Below are 9,666 nucleotides of genomic sequence, written 5' to 3'. Positions count from 1 at the left end.
ACCAATTTTCTTTCTTCTCTCTCTCTTTTTTTTTTTTTTTTTAAAGAAAGTCTGAACTGACAGGTAAGCTAAGGTAATCTCTAGTGATAAAAAAGGTAAGACAAACTAAGCCAGCCTTTCAATTTTGTTGGAAGTGGGAGTATACAATTCTCTCTTATTTACAACCCTCCAACCCCCACGAGGCAACAAACCCAGCCAACATACTATGACACCAAAATGTGCATTGCCAAATCCTGTTTTTGACATTTTGCTGAAATGTAGCAAGACACAGAAGCTTGAACAATTTTAAAATTACTGACCGAAACTAAAATAGTTTCCAATACTTAAGAAACACTTTCAGAGCATTTGCTTAGTCAGCCTCTTAGAAGTCTGCCATTAAAACACTTAATCTGCAGTAAGATGGCTCTTTGATTTTCCCTTTTCATATAAAAAAAAAAAAAAAAAAAAAAAAAGGCTATTCAGTGCTATTTTACAATCTCTCTCAGACCACTTTATTTTTGGGCACTAATAATCACAGGAAATCTAAAGAGATGGCATACTACTTTACATTGTAATTACTTGAACTCAAAAGCCCTAATGAGACCTTTGGGATGGAATACCCAACATCAATAGAATAAAGTACGATTCCAGAATCTTAGTTTCTATCATAGGACCAAAATCTGGAAGCTTTCAGAGGGGGGGGAGGGAAGAAGAGTCAACATCATAGATAAAAATTGTACACAAGTACAAGTTTTTGGAATGAATCCGAACGTAGGCAGGAGGAGAGGCGAGTGACAGGCAATGATAGAAGGCACAAAGTTAATGAGATGACATTAGCTCCATAGAAATAAATAATGGAATATTCCAATGGTGTAACTTGAAGGATGCAGAGAAAATCCAGTCTATATAAATAATACAAAGGACATGACTGAACATTGGTTTGAGGGAGGAAAGTAAAAAAGGATTACAGGCTGTAATCTTGTGACTAGTTATATACCAGAAGTTATTTTGATAAACACAATATAGAAACCATGAAAGGTTCCTTGTTTTGTAACTATTAGGCAAGGTCAACCAAAAAAAAAAAAAAAGTGAAGCTCAGACTTCCAAGGAGAGTAGAAGAAAAAAAACAGACTGTTTAAGCAAGTCTCTGGTTTTTGAAGTTTAAGAAACCTGGGTTAAGAGGGGAAGGTCTTAGTTTCGTAGTACTTAGAGTCGGAAGGGACTCTACAGATCATCAGGTCTGACCTCCGGCCCCGGGCAGGAACAAGTGCTGGGGTCATAACACCCCAGCCAAATATCTGTCCAGCCTCCTCTTGAAGACCCCAAGGTAGGAGAGAGTACCACCTCCCTTGGGAGTCCATTCCAGAGCCTGGCAGCCCTAACTGTAAAGTAACGTCTCCTGATGTCCAGCCTGAACCTTCTCTCTAACAATTTGTGGCCGTTATTCCTAGCAACCCCCAATGGTGTTCTGGGGAACAGAGCCTCACCCAATTTCTGCTGGTCCTCCTTGGTGAGTTTGTAAACGGCCACCAGACCCCCTCTCAGCCTTCTCTTGTGGAGGCTGAATAGATTCAGGCCCTTTAGTCTCTCTGTAGGGCCTGACCTGCTGGCCCCTTGATCATGCAAGTGGCCCTCCTCTGGACCCTCTCAATGCTAGCCACATCCCTCTTGAAGTGCAGCGCCCAGAACTGGACAGAGTACTCCAACTGCGACCTGACCAACACCGCACAGAGGGAAAGGATCACCTCCCTGGACCTGCTTGCGATGCATCTGTAGATGCATGACAAGGTGCAGTTAGCCTTACTGACTGCTTCCTCTCATTGGCGGCTCATGTTCATCCTGGAATCAACAGCAACTCCAAGATCCCTTTCTGCCACTGTTAACAAGAAGGGTGTTCCCCAGCCTATAAGCGTGTTGCTGGTTCCTTCTCCCTAGATCCAGCCCCCTGCACTTGTCCATGTTGAATTCCATCCTATTCTCATCCACCCATCTCTAACCTATCTAGCTGAATTCTGTCCCTCCCCTCCAGCATGCCCACCTCGCCCCACATCTCGGCGTCAGTGAGTTTGGACAGCATGCTTTCCACATCCACATCCAGATTGACGATAAATATGTTGAACAGTACAGGCCCAAAGACTGAGCCCTGGGGGACTCCACTGCCCATATCCCTCCAGGTTGAAAACCACCTGTCCACCACCACTCTCTGGGTGTGACCATCTAGCCAGTTTGCCTACACAGTCAGATGGGTGGCATTGATGCCACAGTCACTTCTTTTAAATTTATTACAAGAATGTGGTGGGACACCATGTCAAAGGCCTTCTTAAAGCCCAGGAAGATGACATCCACCTCAACACCCTCATCCGGGGACTTTCTGATCTGATCATAAAAGGAAACCAGGTTAGTCAGGGAGGATCTGCCCCCAGTGAACCCACGTTGATTGCCCCTGAGCATTACCTCCCCTGCTGGGCCCTTGAAGATGTGCTCCTTGATAATTCTCTCAAAGGTCTTCCCAAGGACCAAGGTGAGACTAACTGGCCTATAGTTACCTGGGTCCTTCTTTCTCCCCTTCTTGTAAATGGGGACCACAGTGGCACTTTTCTAATCCCCTGGTACCTGGCCAGAGCCCCATGAGCACTCAAAGCTGTGCCAGGGGCCCTGCTATGACCCCTGCCAATTCTCTCAGCACCCTTGGGGGGACAGCTTCTGGACCTACCGATTCAAAAAAAAAAAAAAAACCCAAAAAACCCAAACAAAAAAACAAACAAACCACACATCCAGCCCCTCCAAAAAGTTCCCTAAGTAGGTCAACCCTGACCCTAGGCACAGTGGTGCCTTCCCTGGGTCCATCCGTAATCCTAGAGGGGGAAGTGTCCCAGTCCCTGTTCAGAAATATGGAGGCAAAGAATTTGTTGAACAGGTCAGCTTTTTTGTTTGCCGCAACCACCAGATTGCCAAGCCTGTCCTGTAGGAGCCCCATGTTCCCTGGTGCCTCCTCTTTACTCGCTATGTATTTGAAAAAGGACTTATTGTTATCTCTAATTCTGGTCACTAGCCCTAGCTCCATCTCTGCCTTGGCCTTCCTAACAGCCTCCCTGCAGTCATGAGCAACAGAAGTGTAGTCTGCCTTGGTGACAGCTCCTTGCCTCCACTGCTTGTATGCCTCCTTTTTTGCCCTCAGGCATCCCTGGATACCTTTGCTGAGCCATGGGGGCTTTTTAGCACTCCTGCCCCACTTGGTGCACATTGGGACCAACTCCCTTTGAGCTCAGAGAATAGTCTCCTTGAGGAACAGCCACCCATCATGGACTCCCATCTCATTGAGGCTCCAAGATCCCAATGCCTCTCTTACTAATCTTCTTAGCTCATTGAAGTTGACCCTCCTGAAGTCAAGTTTTGCCTTACTGCTTGGTTTCACCACCCTACACTAGATAGTAAATTCCAGCAGGCAATGATCATTGTCACCCAGGTGGTTGAGTACCCGCAGACCCCTCACCACATCGTTGCCTGTGGAAAGGACCAGGTCCAGCAAGGCATTTCCCTTGGTGGGATTATGCACCTCCTGGATCCCGGCTAGGAACCTACATGAGTGGTCAGACCTGGTTGACTGCTCCTCCCAGCAGATGTCTGGGTAGTTAAGGTCACCCATGACAACCACATCCCTCGACTTTACAGCCTCCGTGAGCTGACCTGAGAATTCCAGGTCCAGCTCATCCCCCTGGTGAGGTGGTCCGTAGTAGACACCCACTATCAAGTTCCTTTCCCCACGACCCCCTTGCATTCTTATCCAGAGTGCCTCAGTTTGCCCCTCCTGTGACCCCATCCTGATCGAGGATGTGTATTGCTCTTTGATGTAGAGCACTACACCCCCCAACCTTTTTTCCCTGCTCTCTTGCCTGTACAGCCTGTAGCCCTCGATGTCCACTGCCCAGTCGTGGGTAAAATATTCTTCCTACTTCTCTCTGTAAAATCTATTTCATAGATTATAATGCATTTATTGAAGTAAACCAACTGTAGGTTTCTTTTCTTCTACTGGTGTTACGATTTTTTTTCCCTATAGGAGGTATTGTTACTGTTACAAGCAAAAGTTATTTTTTTACTTATTTTTCCTTTTAGGTGTCAAAGGTTTCAAGGCAGTGATCCATCCTGTTAATTCCTCTTACTACAACAGATGAACAACTAGTTACATACACCTAGGGTATCTAGTAAAACTCTGAAGAAACTTGAGCCCTGATGTCAATGTTCCTCCTCACACATTTTCTATGAAGCTAACACTTCCAGAAAAATGAAGCATAGGTTGGTCAGAAAGCTCAAACATAATATCAGATTCTGCATTTTATAATACGGTATTTGGTTTACTGTATTTAAATACATGCGCATTTTCTTATATAAATAATGGAAAGATGTTTTACAGTTCACAAAACAGTCAAAAAGTTCCTCAAAATAATGATCACATGCTCACCTAATATTAAATTTACATCATTTTGAAAAATTATGGAAAAAACAGCTCCAAGTCCTATGCAAAAAGTCAGCCTTAAGAAAAAAAGATTTCCATAACTGAAAAATGGAAAAAACTAACATTTTATGTACCTGTTTTTATAACTTAAGTTAGATTTTACCTGTCTTTTAGAATAAGCTTGTCTTGATCATCAGTTTCCATTTCTTCAACATCTTCATTCACAGTTTTAATTATACCATTTTCCTTATGTTCTTCATTTAGCAGCTCGTACCTCCCATTTTCTAGGGCTGCTCTCCAAGACTGCCTGTCTGTAACCTGCAGCAAACAAGATTTTGTTTCTACAAACTTTTGGTTGTGCCATCTTTTGTACACTTATTTAAACTTGTATTTTTATTTCCTTCAGAATGTTATGCAAGAGTTCATTGGCACCAACCTTCCTACAAGCACCATCTACAAAAAGACTGAATAGTGGAATACCTTAATAGCTCCCAATGTTCCTTGATAGATTCGGTCTTCAATGTCTAATAGAAAGTCTCTAAGTCGTAGTTCAAGTTGTTTTTCTGCTGACATCTGAAGTGCATCATGTGTATTCTGTATTCTTCCCCGCCCTGAAGGTGGTCTGCTGTCACTTTGAGGTTTGTCTGCAATGAGAGTCAATACTATAATCTGTTAGGATTTTCTACCCCTTAAAACTGACCAGCAAAAAAAGCAAAACAAAAAACCCAAACCTTCAACAAAAAGGGCTATTAACCAAAGTTATTTAAAATTCTTTCAGTACTGATTTAGCTAGAGTAACACCATAAAATTCAACTCAAAAACAGAGCCAAACAAAGTCTTCCTAGAAAGGTCAACATCCAGGGCAACCCAAAGCAGGAAGCAAATGGAAGGGACAGAGTTAAAGCTGTCTTGAAATGTTTTATTTTAGCAAGTAACAGATTCTCTGCTATAAAATTAGGAAAGGATTCTCCCGTTTCTTTTTCTGTACACTCAATTTCACTCTGATTTGACAAGAGAAACAGAACTCCTGAACTGTGGGTGGTTCTTCCACACAATATGTAAAAAAACAACAAGCAAGTACAACTGTTAAACTGTAAAACCTGACAAGGCAATTCAGAAGCAAATCACATTTCCTGAAACCACTTAACTCATTTTATGAGTTAAGTTCCTTTAGCAATCAGATTTTACTCGATAACTCCAGTAAGTGGAGATCAGTTATGGATTTTGAATGCAGTTTCAAATGCATATTTGGGCTAGGAACCATAAACAAACCTATCCCATCTGGTTTCTAAATAAGTTTTTCAGCCTCTTTCTAGACTGTTTTAAGACAGTTTACTGTGGAGACTTTACACATATTCCATATTATTCAAGAATAAAAATGCAGCGTTTTAAATGCTATCAAAAAAAAGTTCTCACTTTTGGTCCAAAAATTTCCCCAACCCATACAAATTCATTTTGCATTTCTGTGGTATACATGCAAGACATCCTTCATTTCTGTCAGCAATTTGCATGACGACTGATATGCACTAGTCTCATTTTTTCTAAGCACAAAAATGGTTGCAGTAGTTTCAAGCAAGCTTTTACACTTGGAAACACACAAAAGCAGCGCTATTTTGCAGACCAAGCTACTCCTTTAGTGAGGATGTGCCAACAGAGCATAGAAACTTCTGCACGAATTTAGCCTGTGCATGACCCTGCAGTGTTCAGTTACAGAGATCTTTTACTTTTTTCAAAAAAAAGTTTGCACGACTTCAATAGAGTACTAAAACCAAGTAAAGTGAACAAGACAAGTGGGTCTTTTGAATTAATTTTGTATATTACATTATAAAAGAACACCCCCCCAAATCAAAAGCATAGTACAGTAATTGCCTCTCCTATGCCCTTTGTCTTCGAAGACAGATTACTGCATCTTCGTCTCTCAACACTGCTGTGACAGACCTTCCTTTCAACCCAGGGATATCAAATACTCAATTTTCAAATCTACATCAAACTGAAGTCCCATTCTCCCTCTTGATTATGCATGCTCTAACAGACTTTTGCCAGGTAGTAAGAGCTAATGACTGGCTCCAAGTTATTAACCAGGGGTACTCAACCCCTAGCTCATGGGCCAGATCCATGTCATCTGACCCACAGGGCTCTCGATGGGTCTGAAAATTTGGCAGCAGGGAGAAGTAGTCGTCAGTCTCCTGCCACAACATATCTGGACCCATAAGGAGCCTTGTAGGCCAGATGACAGTCCTACACCCTAGATCAGGTGAACATGGCAGCACAGGGCCCAGTTCTAGAATGAGGGGGCACCAGGGTCCAATCCTGGTACATGCAGCCTGACCTCAGTACAGGGGGTGGGGGCGCAAGGCTCCAATCTGGCCTGTAAACTAGCCCCACACAAAACTCATCTCACCTGAAGGACCAAAAGATTGAACACCACTATATTGAATAAAAAAAAGCAGGAAAGCTATTACCCTTAAGACACACCACAAAATGGGTTTAAAAAAAAACAAACACACACCAAACATCAAAAGTGGGTGTTTTCCCTATAAAAAGGTGCACAGTTCAACTGTACAAACAAAAGGCAAAATAATTTATTTATATGGGGTAGTGAGGGTACTTAAATAAGAACTATAGGCTCCTAAAAATACTATACAGAAACAACAACAATTAAACCAAAGTTCAAATAATTTGCAAAAAACACACCAAACTAACTTGCCACTTACCTGGAATATGTAATTTTTCCACAGGAAATTTGTTTAGCTGTTCATATAGTCTATTTTTCTCTTGTAAAAGAGTTTCTTTTAAGGCACTCTCCCTATGTCCTCGGGAATTGAGAGCCTCTAGGAGTTGGTCCAGTTGTTCCCGAGAACTGTAAAAGCACCAGCGGTTTGGCTTACATACTGGCCTTGGCACCTCAACGGCAACACTGGCATATGAATCTTGGTCAATAGCGGAGGTAGATTCAGAGGACTTCAACTCTCCAGTTTTAGGGGATACCTGAGGTTCATTTGTGCAAGACTGTACACTATTCTGAAAGGAAGATGTTCGAGGCAATAACATGTCTTCTGTAAGACCAGAATAATCCTCTTCTATAAACAGTCCAGAAACGGAAGGAAAAATCCAGTATCGTCGGTACATGCGATCACGACCCAAGGCAGTGATGTTGGTGCAGGCTGTGGCATTCTGAATCTTTTCTAGAAGTTCTCTCTCTCTCTTTTGCTGCTCCTGTTTTAAAGCCTCTTCCTCTTCAGCAGTAAGAGGTTCACTCTTTTCAGATATAGTTTCTTCTTGCCTTGCAAGTTCTTTATATCCATTTTGGCTTCTCTTTCCTAAGAAATGACAAGAATGACAGTAACATACTCCTACTACTGCCATTAGCTCAACTTATAATAAGATTACTCATTTTGACATGTTCACTGTAATCAGGTTAACATTATCATTTTGTGCTCAGTAAGAGAGCAAAACTAATTGTGTGAAAAAGAAAGGCCATTTTTAAATCGTAGGGAACGGGGTTGGGCTGTTTTGTTTTGTGTGTGCACCATTCGTAATTTAAAAAAAAAATGCTACAAAGATTCTCTTATGGTAAAGTGACCAAGAGAATTCCAGTACTTGCTTTAACTGTCAGTGAAATTGTAATGTTAAGTGTGACAGCCTAAAGAGCCAGGTTGAAACAGCCCTATAGTCAAAGAGGCCCTGTTGCACACAACCTGCACTGTATTACAGTTTATTTGTTGTTTTAAATTCCTGGGTAAACAGAGGAAAAAAAAAAAAACTACATTCTTATCAAAATTAGCTGTTTGATCCAGTATCCCTCCAGGTGTTCAGTGCTTTGCTCATTTTTAACTGATTTAATCCAGTAATTCTCAACCAGGATGCTGTAAAATGTTATCACTGTTAGGGTGTGCAAACACATACATGATGATTCACAAAATAAACCTCAAAGTTTCAAATAGGAATCCATGCCGTCAAAAACACTGACCTCTTCAATTACAAAGAACTCCAAGACTACAACAGCTGCTCCATTATTTTACATAGTCAAACAAGTGAAAGCTAAGAGCTGGTATTTTCCAAGCGGTACCTCGAGTCTAACGAGGTTGAGAACCACTGATTTAAGCAGTTCACTTATTATTACTGCTCTTAGTAATATTTTTTAAAATATTTTAAAAAACAAAACACACAACCCTTTTCTTCCCGTCAGTCCATTCCTAATATCCAAGTAGGTTGTTGCCTACAAAAGCTCATGCCTCTCTAAATCAGTTAGTCTCCAAGGTAACACTCTTCCCTGCCTTCTATCAGACTAGCATGGCTAACCCCTTTTGTATTATTGTCAAAAGGGAACAGAAACATTTGCCTAACACAGTGGCATTCCAAAGCTTAATCTACTAACATTTAAAATGAATTTCAGCACTCTCAAAGACCTCTGTAGGGTTCATTATAAAAATCTCAGCATCCTGTGGAAAATACTACAAAAAAGGTGAAGTACTACAAAAAATGCAAACACACTAGAAAAAGGCTTTAAGACCCAGAACTCCAATTCAATATATTGTTATCAACTACACAAACTCATAATTAAGGTTCAAACATTAACAACTTTTTTAAAATCAGCAAAGACAGAAGTATAAGTCAAATGAATAACACTTTAAGTTATCCTTAACGACATATCTAATAAAAGCTGAAGCTATAATCTGGGTTTGAATCCAGGCTTACAGAGCGTAAGAGGCAGACCTAGTCCAGAGCCAAATTACCAGTGTAAGACATTTTAAAAGAAAGTTCCAGAGAAAAGTAGATTTGGTTTTTATTTCTTGTCGTCATCACCATTATGGTTAAAGTTTTTTTGTTTTGTTTTTTAAGAAAACAACTGAAAAAGCATCTTTAGATAAGATTCCTACAGGACCACTGAAATAGTCAAAACTGTGAATAGACAACAGCTTATTATCATTTCACCCTTCTGACACAGTTGCCTAGATGGCAAGCAGAAGAAAGAGGCACAGAAGCTGAAGTGCATACGATTGACAGTTAAAACAGGGTTCAAGACAGCTCAATGTACTGAATAATCCATTAGGATCAACATCTCGTACAATGAGGTTTATGCTTTTTAAAAGCATATTAAAAACAGTAAGAATTTATCTATCTAATTGCATACACACTCATAGATTCATAGATTCATAGATTAAGGGTCGGAAGGGACCTAGTAGATCTTCTAGCCCGACCCCCCGCCAGGGCGGGAGAACAACAAAAACCCC

At 41.1% G+C, this 9,666-nt stretch overlaps 1 protein-coding gene across 1 annotated transcript in view; it reads right to left on the bottom strand.

Moving 5' to 3' along the window:
• Positions 1–9,666, bottom strand: part of BAZ1A (bromodomain adjacent to zinc finger domain 1A) — a 120,193-nt gene that overhangs the window by 27,951 nt on the left and 82,576 nt on the right. Inside the window, 4 exon segments of the mRNA XM_019519920.1 lie at positions 4,596–4,750; positions 4,913–5,076; positions 7,147–7,752; positions 9,471–9,514. Coding sequence (XP_019375465.1) covers positions 4,596–4,750; positions 4,913–5,076; positions 7,147–7,752; positions 9,471–9,514 — 969 coding nt within the window.

Source organism: Gavialis gangeticus, unplaced genomic scaffold (genome assembly GCF_001723915.1).
Source record: "Gavialis gangeticus isolate Ggan-Ray unplaced genomic scaffold, GavGan_comp1, whole genome shotgun sequence".
Classification (NCBI taxonomy): domain Eukaryota; kingdom Metazoa; phylum Chordata; order Crocodylia; family Gavialidae; genus Gavialis; species Gavialis gangeticus.
This window is presented reverse-complemented; position numbering and strand designations above follow the sequence as displayed.